The sequence below is a fragment of the Equus przewalskii genome, chromosome 14, assembly GCF_037783145.1.
Source record: "Equus przewalskii isolate Varuska chromosome 14, EquPr2, whole genome shotgun sequence".
NCBI classification, from domain to species: domain Eukaryota; kingdom Metazoa; phylum Chordata; class Mammalia; order Perissodactyla; family Equidae; genus Equus; species Equus przewalskii.
Window position 1 is genome coordinate 37,722,103 of NC_091844.1, and position 22,503 is coordinate 37,744,605.

At 35.3% G+C, this 22,503-nt stretch overlaps 1 protein-coding gene across 7 annotated transcripts in view; it reads left to right on the forward strand.

The window, feature by feature from the left end:
• WDPCP (WD repeat containing planar cell polarity effector) overlaps nucleotides 1–22,503 on the forward strand; it is a 385,152-nt gene that overhangs the window by 209,254 nt on the left and 153,395 nt on the right. For all 7 annotated transcript variants that reach the window (XR_011526047.1, XR_011526048.1, XM_070572535.1 and 4 more), the window contains one exon: nucleotides 10,414–10,477. Coding sequence is in view for 5 of the 7 variants with exons in the window: in XM_070572535.1 (XP_070428636.1) it covers nucleotides 10,414–10,477 (64 nt within the window). In the remaining 2 variants the exon portion in view is untranslated. The remainder of the gene's footprint in view (nucleotides 1–10,413; nucleotides 10,478–22,503) is intronic.

Consider the following 22,503-nt stretch of genomic DNA (forward strand, 5'->3'; position numbering starts at 1 on the left):
GCACCTTGTGGAAAGTGTAGCCTGAAGATGAAAACACAATGATACATTTCAAGACACAGCAGCTGGGGCTGTCAGTCAGTACACTCTCTGCAGTAGGAGATCTGAGAGATATAGTCTCATGAATGCCACATTAGGGTCTATAAATAGAAGTGGGAGAGATGTCACAAAAACAGCAGAGTAGGGAGTTCCAAGAATCAGTCCCTCCACTGAAGCATACACTAAGCAAACAAAAACTGACAGAATTAACTTTTTTTAAACTCTAGATTAATTTTAAAAACATCCAACAATCAGAAGAGTGCTTAATAAAGACTGGCTGTTAAATTTTGATAAGACTGTATTGTTGGATTTTTGTTTACTTGTCTACCATCCCTCATTCCCTAGTATGACAGGGGCCATGGGGACAGTGGTCAGCATTCCTGGTGTTAGCTAGCTGGTGCCAGATGGCCGTGATGAACCTTGTTCTCAGAAACTGTAGTTGTGCATTTTGAGCAGTCTTGTGGTTTCCAGAGGGAGCAGTGCAGAAGCTTGGCTTTGTTTTATCTCCTTCAGCCTAGAACAGCATCTCTGGAAAAGGCATTTTTGTATGTCAAAAGCATTTAAAGACATATAATATGCATAGCTGTCTCAGTTAAGGATGGAGAATAGGGAAAGCAGCAGGTGAGCAGAAGACCTGGTTGAGAAGGTTGAGGAGAAGATATTTGGGGGAATAAGGTTCTTGAATGGCTACCTCATATACCAGGGAATCAGGGATGTAAGACACATGTTCAGAGCTGGACACAGGCTCAGAAAAGACTTGAGAGAACCCTATACTTAAACCTCTGGAGAACCTTTGGGCTCTGCACAAGCAAAAAGGGAAGTCTAAGATAGGATTGTATGTAGGTAGTCTGGCTGAACAATGAAGGAGTACTGTAGCTCAGAGCCAGTCTACAAAGACTGAGAGAGTTGTTTATTGCTTCAAGCTTTAAAAGACAAATCTGTCAGGATTTTTAAAAATATCTGGCTGATTGCTGAGTTAAGGCAAGAGAGACATCAGGGATCACACATGTCAAGGAATATGGGCTTTGCAAAAATAGTTTGGTAATGTCACCAGACAAATGAATGACTATCCTCAACAGCAACAAGAGCAAAACCTGAGGAGGAGGGAAAGACTCTGATTTCCAGAGTTATCACATTGTGATATTCAAAATGCCTAGTTTCCAATAAAAATCCAAAAACATACAAAGAAATGGAAAAGTATAGCCCATTCACAGAAAAAAAATAAATAAATTGACAGCATCCCTGGAGAGGCCCAGACATTGGACATACTAGACAAAGACTTTTAAATCAACTGTCTTAAATAAGCTCAAAGAACTAAAGGAAACCATAGACAATGAATTAAAGGAAACCAGAAGAACAATATCTTACCAAATAGAGAATATCAATAAAGAGATAGAAATTTAAAAAGGAACCAAATAGAAAATTTGGAGCTGGAAAGTAAAAGAGCTGAAATGAAAAATTCACTAGATAGGCTCAACAGTAGTAGGCAGCAGAAAGAATAGGTGAATGTTAAACTAGGACAATTTAAGTGATCAAGTTGGAGAAGCAGAAAGAAAAAAGGAATGAAGAAAAGTGGACAAAACCTGAGGGACCTGTTGGATGCCACTCAAGCATATGTCCTATGGGAGTCTTAGAAAAAGAAGAAAATTTTGACTAAAGGCAAGAATCTACACATCCAAGAAACACGATGAAATTCAAGTAGAAACAACTCAAAGAGATCCACATCAAAACACATCACAATCAAAATGTTGAAAACCAAAGACAGAGAATCTTGATATTGGCAAGCAAAAAGCAGCTTGTCTTGTAGAAGGGAGCCTCAATAAGATTAACAGCTGATTTCCCATTAGAAACCATGGAAGTTAGAAGGTGGTGGGATGGCATTTCAAGTGTAGAAAGTAAAAAACCAAGAACTAAGAATTCTACACCTAGCAAAACTATCCTTAAAAATGAAGGAGAATTTAGATGTTCCCAGATAAAAGCTGAGGAAGTTCACTGTTAGTTGATCTGCCTTATAAGAAATGCTAAAGGGAGTCCTTCAGGCTGAAATGAAAGGATACTAGACAGTAACTCAGAACCATACAAAGAAATAAAGAATACCATTAAAGGTAACTAGATAGGTAAATGTAAAAGCCAATACTATTGTATTTTTGGGTTTCAACTCCTCTTTTTGTTCCTCATATGATTTAAACAATTGCATAAAGTAATTATAAGTCTATGTTAATAGGCACACAATATATAAAGATATACTTTGTGACAATAATAACATAAAGGAGGGGATGGAGTTGTATAGAAGCAAAGTTTTTGTATGCTATTGAAGCTAAGTTGGTATAATTCACACTACATTGTTATAAATTTAAGATATTAATTGTAATTCTTAGGGTAGTCACTAAACTATATACAGAAAAGGAAAAGAAGATGATCAAAATGGTACACTGGAAAAAATCAGTCATATGGAAAAGAAGGCAGTATTTCAGGAATTGTGGAACAAAAAAGAAGAGAGAGAGAAAATAAATAGCAGAATGGCAGAAGTAAGTGCTTCCTTATTAGTAATTTCGTTAAATGAAAGTGGATTAAATATACTGATTAAAAGACAGAGATTGAAATAATGGGAAAAACATATGATCCAACTAGATGCTGTCTAGAAGAGGCTCACTTTAGATTCAAAGACACAAATAGGTTGAAAATCAAAAGAGGGAAAAATATATTCCATGCAAATAATAAGCAAAAGAGAGATGGGGTAACTATACTAATATCAGACAAAATAGACATTAAGTAAAAAACTTATAAGAGGTAAAGAAGAACATTATCTATTGATAAAATGGCCAATGCATCAAGAAGATATAACAAACTTAGACATATGTGCACCAAACAACAGAACTCCAAAATAAGTGAAGGAAACATTGACGGAATTGAAGGGAGCAGAAAGTTGTACAATAATAGTTGGAGACTCCAGTACCCCACTTTCAATACTGTATAGCACATCCACATAGATCAATAGGGAAATAGAGGACCTGAACAGCAGTGTAAACCAACTAGAGCTAACAGACATACATAGAGTACTCTACCCATGACAGCAGAATACACATTCTTCTAAAGTGGACATGGAAGATTCACCAGGATAAACTACTGTTAGTATATGAAACAAGTCTTAATAGATTTAAAAAGATAGAAATCACACAAAGTATATTCTCCTACTACAATAAAATAAAGCTAGAAATCAATAAAAGAAGGAAAACTGGAAAATCCATAAATATATGAAAATTAACACAGTCTTAAATCACAAAGAGTCAAGGAAGAAATCACATTGTCACATTTGAGACAAATGAAAACAAAAACACAGCATACTAAAATTTATGAGATACAGCAAAACTAGAATTCAGAGAGAAATGTATGGCTGTAAATGCCTGCATCAAAAAAGAGGAAAGATGTCAAATCAGTAACCTAACTTTACAACTTAAGGAACTAGAAAACGAAGGGCAAGCTAAACCCAAAGCTAGCAGATGGAAGGAAATAAAGATTACAGCAGAGATGAACACAAAAGAGAATAGAAAAACAGAGGTAATGAAACCAAGAGTAGGTTCTTTAAAAAGATCAACAAAATTGACAAACCTTTAACTAGACTAAAAACAACAACAAAAAAGACATAACTAAAGTAAAAAATGAAAGTTGGTGCATTATACCAACCTTGCAGAAATAAAAAGGATTATAAGACAAGACTATGAACAGTTGTACACCAGAAGATTAGATAACAGATGGTGTGGACAAATTCCTTCAAACATGGAAGCAACCAAAACTGATTCAAGAAGAAATAGAAAATTTGAACAAAGCTGTAACAAGTAAAGAGATTGAATCAATATTGAAAAATCTCTAAACAAAGAAATATCCAGAACCAGATGACTTCACTGATGAATTCTATAAAACCTAAAGAAAAATTAACATCAATCTTTTTCAGACTCTTCCAAAAAAAATAGAAAAGGAGGGAGAACTCCCTAACTCATTCCATGAGGCCAGCATTACTCTGATACCAAGCCAAAGACACCTCAAGAAAAAACTACAGACCAATATCCCTGATGAATACAGTTGCAAAAATCCTCAACAACCAAATACTAGCAAACCAAATCCAACAACATAGTAAAAGGATTACACGCCATAACCAAGTGGTATTTATCCCATAAAAGCAAGCACGGTTCAACATAAGAAAATCTATCCATGTAATATACCACATTAAAAAAAGGAAGGGGAAAAAAATGATCATCTCTGTTGATGCAGAGAAATATTCAACTACATTCAACATCCCTTCCTTTTAATTACACTCAGCAAACTAGGAATAGAGGGTAACTTCCTCAACATGGTAAAGGCCATTTATGAAAAGCCCACAAGTAACAGAGCTGGACACAGGCTCAGAAAAGACTTGAAAGAACCCTATACTTAAACCTCTGGAGAACCTTTGGGCTCTGCACAAGCAAAAAGGGAAGTCTTGGATGTGTAATTGAATTTATTCAGTGGTTAAAGACTGATAGCTTTCTCCCTAAGATCAAAAACAAGACAAGGATGTCCACTTTCACCACTGCTCTTCAATATTGTACTAGAAGTTCTAGCCAGAGCATTTACACAAGAAAAAGAAATAAAAGCTATAAAAGAAGTAAAATTATCTGTTTGCAAATGATTCTATATAAAAAATTCAAAAGAATCCACATGAAAACTACTTATCTAATAAATTAATTCAACAAGGTTGGAGGATACAAGATCAACATATAAAAGAGAGTTGCATTTCTATACACCAGCAATTAACAATTAAAAAAGGAAACTAGGAAAACGATTCTATTTACAATAGCATCCATAAAACTGAAATACCTACAAATAAATTTAACCAAGGAGGTGAAAGACTTAATACACTGAAAGCTAAAAAATATTGTTGAAAGAAATTAGACTTAAATAAATGTGAGGACATCACATGTTCATGGATTGGAAACTTTACTATTGTTAAGATGGCAGTACTACCTAAAGCAGTCTACGATTCAATGGAACCCCTACCAAAATTCCAATGGCTCCTTTTTTTACAGAAATAGGAAAAGCCAGTACATCTATGACTTTACTGATATTTTAATTTCCATCAGTTGCTGAGAGAGAAGTGCTAAAATCTCTATTATTCTTTCTTCTTTAATTCTGTTAATTTTTGGTTCATATATTTAAGACATTTACACTCATGATTGTTATGTCTTCCTGATATACGTCCTTATCTTTGATACTACTCTTTGTTTTGAAGTCTGTTTCATCTGGTAATTATAGACACTCCAGCACTCTTTTTGTTTTTTAAAGATTGGCATCTGAGCTAACAACTGTTACCAATCTTCTTTTTTATTTTTTTCTTCCCAAAGCTCCCCAGTACATAGTTGTATATCCTAGTTGTGAGTGCCTCTGGTTGTGCTATATGGGGCACTGCCTAATATGTGGTATTATTTAGCCTAAAGAAGTTCCTTTAGCCTTTCTTTTCTTTTTTCTTTTTGCTGAGGAAGACTGGCCCTGAGCTAACATCCCTGCCCATCCTTCTCCACTTTATATGTGGGATGCCTGCCACAGCATAAGCCATGCATAAGTCTGCACCCAGTATCCAAACCGGCAAACCCAGGTCTCCCAGGACAGAGTGCGTGAACTTAACCAATACACCACTGGGCCAGGCCCCCTTTATTAGCCTTTCTTATAGTGCAGCTCTACTTGTGAAAACACATTCTTAGTTTTTTTTTTTTCCTTCTGAAAATATCTTTATTTCACCTTATTCTTGAAAGATACTTTTTGCTGCATATAGAATTCTGTGTGACAATTTTTTTCCTTTCAATACTTCAAACGTATTATTCCACTGTCTTCTTGAGATTATTCTGTTCTTCTTCTAAATTACTAGTATTTTTTTAAGATTTTATTTTTAAAATTTTTCCTTCTTCTCCCCAAAGTCCCCCAGTACATAGTTGTACATTTTAATTGTGGGTACTTCTAGTTGTGGCATGTGGGACGCTGCCTCAATGTGGCCTGATGAGCGGTGCCAGGTCCATGCCCGGGATCCAAACTAGCAAAACCCTGGGCCGCCAAAGCAGAGCTCATGAACCCAACTACTTGCCATAGGGCCAGCCCCATCTTTTTCTAAATTATTAAATGGGATATTTAGCTCATTAATTTTTAAGGTTTCTTCTTTTCTAACGTAAGTGCTTAAGGCTATGAATTTGTCTTCAAAATGTCTCATTTGGTCAAGTTTTTCTGCATATTTTATTATCATTTATTTCTAAGTATTTTAAAATTTCTATTATTATGTCTTCTTTGACGCATGACTTTTTAATTTCTAAATGCATGTGGATTTATTGCTTATCTTTTTGTCAAAAACTGCACTGCTGACAGATTCATTATAATATTTATTTAAAATTTATTGAGGAGCCTGCCCCCTGACCAAGTGGTTAAGTTCGCATGCTCCACTTTGGCAGCCCAGGGTTTCACCAGTTCAGATCCTGGGCACGGACATGGCACCACTCGCCAGGCCATGCTGAGGCGGCATCCCACATAGCACAACCAGAGGCACTCACAACTAGGATATACAACTATGTACTGGGGGGCTTTGGGAAGAAGAAAGGAAAAAAACAAAACAAAACCAAGATTGGCAACAGATGTTAGCTCAGGTGCCAATCTTTTAAAAAAGAAATTTATTGAGACATGCACTTTTACTTTCTACATAATATAATTTTGTGAAGATTCCATGTGTGTTTGAGAAGGATGTGACAAGTTCTATGTATCCAATAAATCTAGCTTTGTAATTATGTTATGACCTCTTTTTCTTTGCTAATTTTTTAATTGCTTGGCCTAGCAAAAATTCACAGATAACTTTTGTAATTTCCCATTATGTTGGTGGCCTCATCACTTATTTTAATTCTATCAGTTTTGCTTTATATATTTTTGAACCTATTTTATTAAGTGCATCGAGGTCTAGAATTTTTGTATCTTCCTGGAGACTTGAAACTTTTATTATTCTGTTCTTACCCTTTCTGTCTCTAATAACTTTTTCTGAAAACGATTTACCATTGACATTTGACTATGCATAGTTACCAAATTCAAATATTAGTTCAATATCTTCCTTGGTGCAAAAAGAAGGACCTTAGTACTTTAACTCCCTTCCAATTTACATGATATTGCTAATTAGCATTTTCTGATCTTAAAAATATCAAAACATTTGTGTCTGTGTATTTATCTATGTGTATATTAACTGAATCCTTTTTTTTAAAGCCATTCCTTCTTCTCAGACCTTTCTGAGGTTGTTTTCCTTTTTCCTGAGATACATCCCCTGGATGTCCCTTTATTGAAAATCTGTTGAATGCTCTCAGGTTTTGTATATATGAGAGTGTCTTTATTTTGCTTTCATTGTTGAGAGTTCCACTGTTACACAAGATTGATGCTTATTTTCTCTTCATAATTTTTAGGATATTTTCCTATTGCCTCTACTTCTCATTGTTGCCATCTGAAGGTCTGATGACAGTCTATTTGCAGTTCCTTTGTAGGTGACCTGTCTTTTGTCTGGCAGTTTTTAAGATCTTTTTATTTTTGAAGTTCTGCATTTCCATTACAAATGTGCACAATTATAGATTCCTTTCAGTTTATCCTGTTTGATATATATTGTTCCCCTTGTGTTTATTGATTCATATAATTTATCAGCTCTGGAAATTCTCAGCCATTAACTTAATTCTTTGATTAGACATGTTAGACTTTTTCATGTTCTCTATATTGCTTAACCTTTCTTTATATTTTTTAATCTCTTGTCTCTCTGTGCAACACTTTGTGTAATTCCTTATTTAAGAATCTTTTAGTTCACTAATTCTCTCTTTAATTGTGCCGTTATTTAACTTCAATAATTAAATTTTTCATTTCTAAAAGTTCTATTTTATTCTTTAAAAAATCTCAGGTAATTTTTAATTGTATATTGTTACATGCTTATTTTCATACTTCTATCTTTATTTAAATATCGTATATTGAATTATTTTAAATTATCTTTAGTAATTCAGTTATCTGAAATCCATGGAGATGTATATCTGTTGTTTATTTTCTAATTTTCCATCACAGTAGCTTGTTTTCTAGTGTATTTGGTGATCTTTGATTGTGAACTCATATTTGTTTTAATTTATGGTAATCCTGGGGGTGACTATCAAAAATGCTTTAATCCACACATGAAGTTTTAAAAATTGTTTCTGCCAAAGTTAGAGGTACTAATAACCTGGGAACATTTTAGCCCCTGGTGTAATCAGAAGTCTTGGGCTTAGCACTTTTACCTTGAGACTTGTTCAGAGCTTAGTCTCCCGAGGGTGATGGTGCTCAGAGTAGTTGTGTCTCCTGCTCCTCCCCCATATATTAGCTCTCTGCTCAGGGATCCTTACTCATAATTTCAATCAAGGGATTTTGTTTGTTTGGTTATTTTTTTGATAGAGAGTGTGGTACCCTTGGAGATTTCCTTATTTTTTTAGAGTCCTATGATGTACTTTAACATATATTTTATAACAACCTAGTTGGGAGCTCCCTTTGGTATTTCTGGTTGACCATGCTGCCAGATGCCAGTTCTTTCATTTAGTATAATGTCCATCATTCCCTCTCACCTAGAAAAAAGAGTACATCCTAACTTGTCTCTCTTAATTTCACCTTCTCCAATTTCAGCGCATCATATGTATGGTTGCCAAATTGATGTATCAACAGACACGTTAGACATGTTAAATTTGAAGTACCTAGAAATGAGTGTTTGGAGCTCAGGAGAGAGATGGATCCTAGAGATTAGTAAGTCATTGATAAATAATTATGAATGCCATGGGAGTGGGTAAGGTTATTGGGGAGACTGGAGTGAGTGAATATAAATAAAAGAGGAACATAGAATGTCAAGTCAACCTCACGGAGTAGGCAGAGAAAAATGAACTAGGAAAGGAAATAAGATGAAATCCAAGAAATAGGAAATCAAACAATGGGATCTCAAAATGCAAGGAAAAAGGGTTTCAAGGAGGGAAGGTTTATAGAGTCAAATGTGGTGAAAAGGGCATACAAGATGAGAACTTTAAATTTAATCTTTAGCAGATGAATGATTACTATTAGCAGAAAAGTTTTAGTCGAATGGGGACAAATGCAAAATGGTAGTGAATGTATGTACCAGTAGTACAACTTGCTAGTCCTCTTCCTCATTACCTCCCACCTCCACTGAATATGTAATAAATTAGTAAGCTTCCTGGAACAAAAATAAACACAATTGCCTTCTGATCTTCCATAGTTGAAAGGGACTCAGGCAAATATTGGAGGCACTAGTAAAAAGGATCAAGCAGGAGATGGGGATAACAGTCATCAAACATAACATGGAAACTGTGAAGTGTTTCCAGTTCTGGACCTACCAGCTCACGTTATAATAATAAGACTTGTTTGTTTGAATTTTAATTATTTCAGCTATTTCAGTAATAAAATGTATGTAATCTACTATTAATAATATTCCATGTTTCTGATGTTTTATTTGCAATCTCATTATATGTTGTACCACCATATTTCACAATATAAAGTAGAGAACAGAGCACAACTTGATTGTTTACTTGTTTGTTCAGAAAAACTGAGAGTTAAATCTATTAAATCTTAGCATTCAGACAAAATAAAGATGACCTTTCCTTTCAAAATCCTGGGCAAAGTATATGTTCGTGACATGCTTTTCTCTAAAGATCTTAAACTTTCTATAAAGGTAATTAATTTAAATTCCACTCTGTTCACATGTATCTTAGCCTAAAATTAAACTTTCACAAAGAAAATTCTCAAAATTATACTTTAAGGAAAGAGAGTATGATTGTGAAAAAAGAGCAGAAAAGTAATATTTTTAAAAATATTTAGAAACTATTTATATTATCATTTTACAACAGCCTAGAAGGTATTTTTTTCCCAAACTCACAAATATCAGACTTCTGTAATAGTGCAACATTTGACTTCTCAACTTTTATCTAAGAAACACAAAAGTATAATTATATGATTTATTACTTACCCTGCCATCTTGTCCTTATTCCCATACTTTTCTCTTACAAAACACAATAAAGTAAAAAATTTTGAGAAACATATTTCCCAAGCTATCATTTCTCTACATTCAGCAGCACCCACTCTGGATTACTTATCCTTGAAATTTGCACTGAAGGCCTCCACAGGCTTTGTGCCTCAGCTCCTCCTAGGTACAATAACATTCACCAATGGAAGATCTCAACAGGCGAAGGCCCCACTGTTTGAAAATATTTTTCCCATCAGAAGAACAAAAACAATAACATAAACACATTAAAAAAAACCCAGCGCTCTCCTTTTATATAGTTTTGTTCATAACTAACATATAACATTTCTTCCTTATAGGTACCAGAGATTTGAAAAGGCATTTCTGTTAGCTGTTGACATTGGTGCTCGTGACCTGTTTATGGTGAGTCATTCACAGAGATGATTTTGTGCCTTCAGTTCTAAGGCTGAGTAAGTTGTCAGCTTTTGTGACCATTAAAAAGGATTAGTGTCATTTGTGCCTTAGACACATGGTGGGAAAGCATTATTCCATCTTGGCTTGCAGCTTTGCCTTCATGGAACTGGTCAATAGCCATCCAGTCTCTTTTCACTTGCTGACATTTTCCTTGCCAGGACCCAAAGGATTTTTTATGTTTTCTAAGAATTTATAATTCTTGAACTTTTTTCCTCGTGTACCTTGCTGTGAGAGGATGACATCTTTCTATCTAATAAGCTTAAATGTCTTTCTGATCCATTCTCTGAAGAAGCACAGCTACAGATGCCAGGACATAGGGCAAAACATGTCCCATAGATCTTGAATGTGCTGTTTGTCCCTCGGATATTAGTGAGAAGTAAGAAATTATGAATGTTCTCATTTGTATTTTTAAAGTAACCACAGTGCAAAGTGGATCCAAGAAGTTATAAATTCACATACACTTTAGTCCTCCCATTTATTATCTACAGAACAATAAAAACCGACTAGTTTCTTACAGATCCTTGTGCTCTGCATCAGGTTCTTATTTTTATAAGATCTTTCACCATGATGTCACAGTAAGATCAGATGAACAAAGGTGGAGTTCCTTTCCTGGTTTCTCAGCATACTCTGCTCCACAGAGATTTCATTGTTGTCAAAGAAACAATAAAGCAAAAGGTTCTTGAACACAGCAAAAACTTCTGGAAGGCTTGTTTACCTGTACCTTCTGCACAATGAACACATTTAGTAGTTTAAATTAAGTTTTGATGCTTTAGATGTTAATATAGGTTCATGACATTAGGTCACTTGTCTTTGGAATGAGTTTGTTATTTAAATTCTAACTTTGCATCATTTAAATAAATTGTGCTTTCACTGATCATGAAAAAATCTTTCTAATTACTTCAGAAGTATTAACCTTCTGTTATTTGTCATCTGTATTTTGTTATGTCAAATTGAGCAGACATATTAGTATATCGAGGGAAGGTTTTATTTTTTTCACCAAAATTATGCATGCAGACATCAGTGTCAGAAATTTAATTACATCACTTTTTAGATTTTCTGACCCCCTGACTTTCCTGTTTATCTCCACCTTCTCACCTCTGCCACTATTCACCCCAGTAAAAGGTAGATTTTCTTCACATTTCTTTACGTTTTTATGTCTATAGTCTCAATCTTTTTTCTAGCCAAGATAAGAACTGAAGAGATGAGTATTTAAATGTTTAGCGTCTGGCAAACTTTCTGTCTCAATGTATTATATTGTTCTGTAATTTCTACTGCTTTGATTATTAATGAATACATAATCATAGAAACCATCTTTCTAAACTTTTTCTGAAATCATATCTGTTTCAGCATCTAGTCTCAGTTTAGCCAGTAACAATATAAAGAAACTCTCCATGTTTGTTTAAATCTCTTTACTCCAAATAGCCTTTCTACTGATAGGCTATCCCTAACCCTAATCTATAAGGATTTTTACATGTAAAAGATAAAAACCTAAAATAAAGAAAGGAGGGAAATAGTTTCACTTTCCTTTTTATTTGTAAAAGTGAACAATCATTTTTCAGAATGCTGCACCCCTACTCTTCATATGTAACCTTGCTTATTTATAGCTCAAGGTCTGCCTTAAGGAAGCATTAAAGAGCCATAGGAGAGCATTAAGTCCTCAAACAAAATTCCATTTAAGCTCATGAATCTACTATATATATTTTAGGCTCCACATTGAAATTATCTAAAAGAATTTATCATGTTCTCTAACAGATAAATTATTACTGCTTAAATTATAATCTAGCCAGGGGCCTCAGGTCTAGCCTATATACTAAGAAATATTACCTCTTTGAGTTTAAAAGTTTATAAAATAAACAGGATTATCCCTGCATATAAATGGTTTTCTATCCCAAGATATCTCTTCCTAAAAGACTAAAAATAATACCACATGGAACACAAAGGAGTCACCAAAAACGTCTTACAGTTAACCTGGAAATAGTGTTTTTGCATTAGCATCTATCAGTGGTAGAGAGATAAAAAGACATATAGAATGATATCAACAGGCCTGGAATACTAAAAAGTCAATATAAGGATGCTGGACCTGGGGAAACAGGCCTGCAAGGACCCACCTCTCTGTCTAGTTTACACTGTAGCCTAAGTGATCATCATCTAAACTAAGGGTTAGCAAACTATGGCCTACCACCCAAAACCAGCCAAAGAATGTTTTTTTACAGTTTTAAATCATTTAAAAATGAACCATAGGGGCTGGCCCCATGGCCGAGTGGTTAAGTTCACGTGCTCCGCTGCAGACAGCCCAGTGTTTCGTTGGTTCGAATACTGGGCACAGACATGACACTGCTCATCAAACCACACTGAGGCAGCGTCCCACATGCCACAACTAGAAGGATCCACAACGAAGAATATACAACTATGTACCGTAGGGGCTTTGGGGAGAAAAAGGAAAAAGTAAAATCTTTAAAAAAAATAAATAAATAAAAATAAAAGTGAACCATAGTATTATGACACTTAAAAAAATATGATATTGAAATTCAAATTTCAGTGTCCATAAATGAAGTTTTATGAGAACACAGCCAAACTCATTTGGTTATGTACTGTCTATGACTGCTTTTGCTCTCAGTGGCAGAGCTGAGTACAGTAGTCCCTCGATATCTGCGGGGGATTGGTTCCAGGACCCCCACGGATACCAAAATTCGTGGATGCTCATGTCCTTTACATAAAATGGCATAATATTTCCAGATAACCTACACACATCCTCCTGTATACTTTAAATCATCTCTAGATTACTTACTATACCTAATACAGTGTAAATGCTATATAAATAGTTGCTATAGTATATTGTTTAGGGAATAATGACAAGAAAAAAAGTCTGTAGGTCTTCAGTATGGATGCAGCCATCATAGGCCTTTTAATACACGATTGGTCGAATCTGCAGGTGCAGAACCCACAGAGAGCCAACTGTAGTTGCAAGAGACCATATAGCTTGTAAAGTCTAGAATATTTACTATCTGGATCTTTACAGAAAAAGTTTGCAGACTCCTGGTCAAAACAATGATGATTTATAATTTCACTCCTCTATTTAAAACACTTTAGCAGCTTCCCATTGTCTTTGGGATAAATTCTAACTCCTTAATGTGGCATCTAAGGCCCCTTCAGTCTCACTTTTCTGCTTTCCAGCTACATCACCTTTCTCTCAGTACTGGAAAATATACTGTACTACTTTTTACATCCAGACCATGTTAAGGAGTTTGGGTTTATCCTTACCCCAAATAAGTCCAACAAGGTGTGATGGGAAATACATGAAATGTGGGTCAGAAGTTTCCTCCAAGGTCAGTAACCTTGGAGGGTTTTTTTTAATGTAAATGACAATAATAATAGAGTACCTACTCATAAAGTTGTTTTTGAGTCTCAGTGGAGATAATGTATTAAAAGTATTTTGTAAACTGGGAAGTACTATACAGATATCATGTGTTATTACTATTAAGACAGGGCAATTATTGTTACTTTGAGGCTATTGCAAGAAATAACGAAGACCTGAAACAGGGCCTGAATTATATGAATATAAAGGAGAGGATATTTTGTAAGCAAAATCAATATGATTCAGCAAGTCCTTAGATGAAAATAAAATATTTTGGTTGTAAGAATAAATAGTACTATAATAAAAAGAAAACAATGCCATAAAGTATAAAGAATGAAATAAAAATCACTTGAAATCCTCCTGTCCAGAAATGAACATCCTTTAAAATACCTCTCTATGTGAATATGCGCTGCTTAACAACAGGGATACATTCTGAGAAATGCATTGTTAGGTGGTTTTTTCATTGTGCAAACATCATAGAGTGTACTAATGTGGAACAAAATTTGCCACCCCAAAATGTGTCTCTTTAACATGAGGGTTATCGCAAAGTTTTTCTTGTTACCTCCCCCTTAATTGCCTCAAAGAATTCAGATTAAAAAACCTGCCTCAGGGAGCGAGCTATCACCTTAGCATGACATGAACTAGGTGGTAGAAAGGGAGGAACCTAGAAAAGCCTGTTTGTTGGGTTCTCCTCTGTGTTCTTCTGTTTCTATGTGGCCGAACATTTGTTTTCCAAATGTTTGCTCCTTTTCACCTACCTGTGAACTGCCTGCCTTCTCTTTGTAATCTCTGACTCTCCCCATCCCCAACACCTTCTTTTATCTGTAGCTGAGGATGGTATTTAAGTTGAGGGCTTCTGCCATTTGGGTGAGTTACTTGGTTTTCCTGGATTTCTCCCATGTGTATATGCTATTAAACTTTTGTTTGTTTTTCTCCTGTTAATGTGTCTCATGTCAATTTAATTCTTACATCAGTCAGAAGAACCTAGAAGGACAGAGGAAAATTTCTTCCCCCCCCTACAGTACTTACACAAATCTAGATGCTATAGCCTACCTCACACCCAGGCTATATCGTGCTAATCTTATGGGACCACCACCATATATTTGGCCTGTCATTGACGGAAACATTGTTATGCAGTGCCTAACTATATACACGTATACTTACTATACTTTTCGTTTGTAATTTGATCTTTTCCATTCAATAATGTGACATAGACAGTTTTCCATATCAATAAATATAGATCTATGTCATCACTTTAATGTTTACATTGTATTCCATTTTATGGGTGGTACTGGCAGAAAAACAAGCTCATAGACCAATGGAACAGAATAGAGAGCGCAGAAATAAACCCATACATATATGGTCAGCTAGTCTTTGACAAGGGTGCCAAGAACACACAATGGGGAGAGGATAGTCTCTTCAATAAATGGTGGTGGGGAAATTGGCTATCCACATGCAGAAGAATGAAACTGGATCCGTGTCTTACACCACTTACAAAAATTAATTCAAAGTGGATTAAAAACTTAAATAGAAGACCTGAAACCATAAAACTCCTAGAAGAAAACACCGAGAAAAAGCTCCTTGACATTGTTGTGGCAATGATTTTTTGGGTAAGATAACAAGCTTAGACAACAAAGGCTATAATAAGTAAGTGGGACTACATCAAACTAAAAAGTTTATGCACAGCAAAGGAAACAATAAATTGAAAATACAATCTATAGAATGGGAGACAATATTTGCAAACCACATACCTGATAAGGGGTTAATATCCAAAATATATAAGGAATTCATATGCTTCAACAGCAAAAAATCACATAATCCAACTTAAAAATGAGCAAAGGACCTGAAGAGACTTTCTTCCAAAAAAGACATACAAATGACCAACAGGTACATGAAAAGGTGTTCGACATCACAAATAATCAGGGAAATGCAAATCAAAACCACAGCAAGATATCACTTCACACCTATTAGGGTGGCTTTTATCAAAAAAAGACAAGAGATTACAAATGTTGGCAAGGATGTGGAGAAAAGGGAGCCCTTGTACATTGTTGGTGGGATTATAAATTGGTATATAAATATAAATATTTGGTATATAAATATAAATATTTGCTTCATATATCCTTCATATATCATATGTCCATGTTTCCTTAAGTTGTCTCTCTTATAAGTAACATTTAGTTGGATATTTTTAATGAACTCTCATAATCTTTGCCTTTTAAATGGATTATTTAATTGAAGTATAACATAAGTAATAGTACAATTGTGTTCATCCTACCTTCTTTCTTTTCTGTATGTCCCAACTATTCGCTGTCCTTTTGTCTAACCAACCTTGCTCTTTTTTAATTTTTCCCTTCTATTAGCTTATTAGTTACATTTTTTCTCTAATTTTTTCTCTTGACTAATGTCCTTTTGGTGTGTCTTTTTGTTGCTGTTATTGTTTGGGGGTCATTTGCTCTTATCTCTTTGCTGTTTTTTTTTTTTATTAAATGTTGGACATAGCATTTTAAAAATGTGATAATTTGAGACTGTGCGTGATGTTATTTTCCCTCCTGAAAAAATTTACTTTTGGGCCAGCCCTAGTGGCCTAGTGGTTAAGTTCAGCACACTGTGCTTCAGCAGCCTGGGTTTCGTTCCTGGGTGTGGACCTACACCACTCATTGGTTAGTGGCCATGCTGTGGCAGCGGCCCACATAAAAAGAAAAAAAGAGGAAGACTGTCAATGGATGTTATTAGCTCAGAGTGAATCTTCGTGACCAAAAAAAAAGAAAAAAGAATTTACTTTTGCTTCTGACAGGTAGTCAGGGTAAGGGTTAAACAAAACCTTAATCCATTCTGGGATTGAGTTTATTTGAAGCTGAGTTTCAGTCTGAGAGCTGGTTTATTTCCACTTCACACCTGTATCAAGAGTGTAGCCCCTCAGGAGTCCCAGTTGAAAGCTCTGCCTCCTCAACAGGCCCTGAAATGTAATTTTGTACCCTTTGCCCAATGACTCTACCTAAAGCTCTGTACAGTTTCTCAACTTCTCAAACACTACTTTCTGCTAACTTTCTCAGCCTCTTGGCAGTTACAAATCAGCAAAAGCTTTGAAAAGCAAAAGCAGCACCAAATGTCAGGTTTACCTCTCTGGGCTTTGCTTCTGTCTAGAATCTTGGTTCTTCAGATATTCACTGTCTTGGTGGTTCTCCAATGTCTTCAAACAGATTTTTGAAGAGTTAGATAAAATAATTTTATAGTTTCTCTCAGCAAAAGTACTGGTCTGTTATATCCTTATCTGGATAATTGGAATCAGAAGTTCTATAGTATATTTTTGGAAGGCAAGGAAAGTGTTAAACTTAGCACTAGCTGCTTTCCAATTTTGGATGACTCCCTGCAGTGTGCTATTATGTTTGAACTATTAATTACTAAGAGTCTTAAATATCACAAATTTTGTGTATAACTAGAGTCTACACTTAATTATGGTGAAAGCACTAAAGAGAAAAACTTGATTTTTTCAAATTTTAACTCATTTTCAAGAAAGTAGAAAAAATAAATTTTCAGCTCTTCAAGTTGAATTGTTTTAGTCTTGTAAGATTAATAATGCAAGTCTTTCCTTTGATAATAGAAGATATTTGTGTTTATACCTGCTTAAATGTATAGTCTGTCTTGCTCATGGGCATGCCAAGTGCTTTATGATTATCAGCAACAAAATCATTACATCACAAAATTAAAGGAGTTAACTTTTCTTGATCACTTGCAAAATGCCAGGCATCATACCAGAGGCTTTATATAAGTTATCTAATTTAATTCTCATAATAATCCTTTTAGAATTATTATACCTATTTTATAGTTGATAAAACTAATTATAAGGAAAACTGAGCAGAACTGTGATTCAAACTCAAGTGTGTTTGACTCTAAAATCCATGCCATTTTCAGTTATACCAAACTGTATTATATAAAGATTTGGAAGTTCCCTAAAGCTGAGAGATTTATGACTTGATGACTACCCATAACTACATTGAAGAAAGCTATTCTTTTTTTTTCATGCTTTACCAAAATTCACAAAGACTTCAGTAGGACTGCTTATTCTAGAATGATGTCTTATCTAGCTTGAATGATTTACAGAATCCTAGTGTATTGGGAAGATGATTCATCCAAATTAAGCACTCTTAATATTAGTCTGTAACAAAAGGAAAAAAAGTCTATTGTGTGCAGTGACTATAAAAAGGATCATAGAAAGTAGCACCAATTGCCCATTTCCCTACTTTCTCATTCATGGCTCCAGAGAAGAATACTTTTACACATTTAGGCAGACATCATATTGATAGATCTTCTAGGTCCATGAGTCTGCTCTCTGAGAACCCATCTGCACCTTGGAGAGATACAAAGAAGAAGAGTTGTATCTTAAGGTGTCATGTGAACTAGACATGTTCTAGTGTTCACATGTTCACATGTTAAAGTGTCCATCCCCAATTTCCTGTCCTTTAGAAAAGCATCAGCCTCTCATTGGTCCCTGTAGTTCAAGGGTGTTTCCTACTAAAACTCAAGCAAAGAGGAATAATGATATAATTAATATTGGCTCAACTGTTTTAAAATATTACTCATAAGGGAAGGGGGAGCTTCCATTTCCAGCTAATGGACAAACTGGTTTTCAGACTTGCTCCCACAGTAAACTACTATAAAACTGGACAAAATATGAGACAACTGTATTTAGGCCTGAGACAATGAGCACTGCAAGACTGTTTTCCTCAAAAAAATGGGGAGGACATAGATGAGCCCTGTAAACAGTTTCCAGAGCAGAGACCAGTGATGTCACTCAGCTAAAGAGCCAGAGATAAGAGTTAAGAATTCAGAGATAATGAGAGATCTAGAGTTTGTGGGGCAGGATACCCCAAAGGGAGAATCTGTGTGAAGAGTAAGGACTCAGAAGTCTTCATGGTGTTTCCCTTTGGGTTGTTGATGGAAGGCTTGGCTGCAAATAGATAAAGCCTACAAAGAGTCACTGCAGTGAGACTGAAAGCTGAATGAAGATGTTGCACAGTGCTGAGAGATGCTGGAATTCTGGTTCAGCCAAAGTGAAGCATCCTCACTGGGCATTTACATGAAACCCCATAAATGCCATGCTTTATGAATAAGGACCACATCCTAAGACTATGTACGAAACTGAAATAGATGTGACTTTAAAAATCGTAAAACTAAACTTGACAGGATTAAAAGAATCCACTACTAATTTAATGCTCTGCTAGTATAAAATTCAGCATCCTTTAAAGAAAGACAATATAATCCAAACTCCCTATAATGTGACGTCCACAATGTCCAGGACACAATAACACATTACTAGGCAGGTGAGAAAGCAGGAAAATGTGATGTATAATGAAGAGAAAAAGGAGCTAATAGTAACAGATCCTGAGATGACTCAGATTTGAAATGAGCAGACAAGAACTTTGGATAGCTGTTATAAATGTGTTCAACGATTTTAAAAGAAAAGATGAACATAAAGACTGAATATATAAGGATTCTCAGTAGAGACACAGAAACTATTAAAAAAAGAAGGGGGAAAAGAAATTATAGAACTGGGGCCAGCCCTGTGGCCGAGTGGTTAAGTTCGCGTGCTCTACTTCAGCAGCCCAGGGTTTCGCCGGTTCAGATCCTGGGCATGGACATGGTGCCACTCATCGGGCCATGCTGAAGAGGCGTCCCACATGCCACAACTGGAAGGACCCACAACTACCTTTTGGTCAACAAAAAAAATTATAGAACTGAAAAATATAAAATATGAAATGACAAATTCACTGTATAGGCTTAGCAGAAGATTGGATGCTATATAATAAAGGACAAGTGAACTTGAAGACAGATCAATAGAAATCATCCAATCTGAATAAGCAAGGTAAAATATTGTAAAAAGTGAACACAGCCTCAGTTATTAGTGAGACAAAATCAAGTGACCTAAAATAGATGTAATTGTTGAAAAACATTAGTCTACAGATCCAAGAAGCCCAGTGAACTACAAATAGAAGAAAGCAATACCTGTGCACACCATACCTTGGTAGGGCATATCCAAACTACTGAAAACCAATGATGATGAGAAAAATCTTAAAAATAGCCAGAAAGAAAACCAAAAAAATTACATAGAAGACCAACAACTAATTTGAATCATGGGTGACTTCTCATCAGAAAAAGTGATGGCAAAAGATAATGGAACAACATCTTTACCGTACTGAAAAAAGCAAAAACTCTTAAGACAAAATTTTATATCCAGTAAAAAGTATCTTAAAATGAGGGTGAAATAAAGACACTTTTGAATAAACAAAAGCTGAGACAACCCAGCACCAGCACACCTGCGCTACAATAAAAGTTAAAGGAAGTTCCTCAGGAAGAACAAATAGGATACCAGGTGAAAACTTGGATATACATAAAAGAATGCAGAGCTCTGGAAATGGTAAACACATGGATTAATTGGGGCCAGCTCAGTGGCATAGTGGTTAAGTTTGTGTGCTCCGCTTTGGCAGCCCAGAGTTCACAGGTTTGGATCCTGGGCATGGACCTACACACTGTTCATCAAGGCATACTGTGGCAGCATCCCACATACAAAATAGAGGAAAACTGTCACAGATATTAGCTCAGGGACAATCTTCCTCAAGCAAAAAGAGGAAGATTGGCAACAGATGTTAGCTCAGGCCCAATCTTCCTCACTAAAAACAAATAAATGAATAAAATAATAAAATAGTATAAGTATTTTTCCTCATGTAAAAATTTCTTTAAAACATAGCTGTTTAAAGCAAAAGTAATAAAAATGGCTTGTAGCATATATAGCATGTAGATGTAAAATGAATGACAGTAACATCACAACGGGGTCAGGGGAGGGCTGTAAATGGAATTATACTATTGTAAGGTTTGTACCTTTTACCTGAAGTGGTACAATATTAATTCTAAGTAGACTATGATAAGTTAAGATTGCATATTGTAGTGCCTAGAGGATTTTCTTAAATATTTAAATGTACAGCTAAAAAGAAGTCAATAGAGGAAATAAAAAATACTTTGAAAATATTCAACCCCAAAGAGGGCAGCACAGGAGAATGAATAGAAAACAAATAGCAAGACTGTAGCCCACTTTCACTACTCTTATTTAACATAGTATTGGAAGTCCTAGCCAGAGCAATCAGGCAACAAAAGAAATAAAAGGGATCCAAATTGGAAAAGAAGAACAGACGACATGATTTTATATATAGAAAAGCCTAAAGAATCCACTAAAAACCTTTTAGAAATAATAAGTGAATACAGTCAAGTCACAGGATACAAAATCAACATACAAAAATCAATTGCTTTTCTAAATACTAACAACGAAGTAGCAGAAAGGGAAATTAAGAATACAATCCCATTTATCCTTGCAACAAAAAGAATAAAATACCTAGGAATAAACTTAACCAAAGAGGTGAAAGATCTGTACACAGAAAACTAGAAAACATTGTTGAAAGAAATCGAAGAAGACACAAAGAAATGGAAAGATATTCCGTGCACTTGGATTGGAAGAATTAACATTGTTAAAATGTCCATACTTCCTAAAGCAATCTATAGATTCAATGCAATCCCTATCAACGTTCCGACAACATTTTTCACAGAAATAGAACAAAGAATCCTAAAATTTATATGGAACAACAAAAGACCCCAAATAGCCAAAGGATTCCTGAGAAACAAGAACAAAACTGGAGGTATCACACTCCCTGATTTCAAAATATATTACAAAGCCATAGTAAGCAAAACAGCGTGATACTGGCACAAAAACAGACACACAGATCAATGGAACAGAATCGAGAGCCAAGAAATAAACCCACACATTTATGGACAGCTAATATCCGACAAGGGACCCAAGAGCATACAATGGAGAAAGGAGAGTCTCTTCAATAAATGGTGTTGGGAAAACTGGACAGCCACATGCAGAAGAATGAAAGTAGACCATTATCTTACACCATGCAGAAAAATCAACTCAAAATGGATTAAAGACTTGAATGTAAGACCTGAAACCATGAAACTGCTAAAAGAAAACAGAGGCAGTATGCTCTTTGAGATTGGTCTTAGCAGCATATTTTCAAGTACCATGTCTGACCGGGCAAGGGGAACAAAAGAAAAAATGAACACATGGGACTACGTCAAACTAAAAAGCTTCTGCACAGCAAAGGAAACCATCAACAAAACAGAAAGACAACAATTGGGAGAAGATATTTGCAAACCATATATCAGATAAGGGGTTAATATCCAAATTATACAAAGAACTCATACATCTCAACAACAAAAAAACCCAACAACCCAATTAAAAAATGGGCAAAAGATCTGAACAGAGATTTCTCCAAAGAAGATATACGGATGGCAAACAGGCACGTGAAAAGATGTTCAACATCATTAGCTATCAGGGAAATGCAAATCAAAAAACTACAATGAGGTATTACCTCACTCCAGTCAGAATGGCTATAATTAACAAGACAGGAAACAAGTGTTGGAGAGGATGTGCAGAGAAGGGAACCCTCGTACACTGCTGGTGGGAGTGCATACTGGTGCAGCCACCAGGGAAAGCAGTATGGAGAATCCTCAGAAAATTAACAATACATCTACCATATGATCCAGCTAAATCACTACTGGGTATTTATCC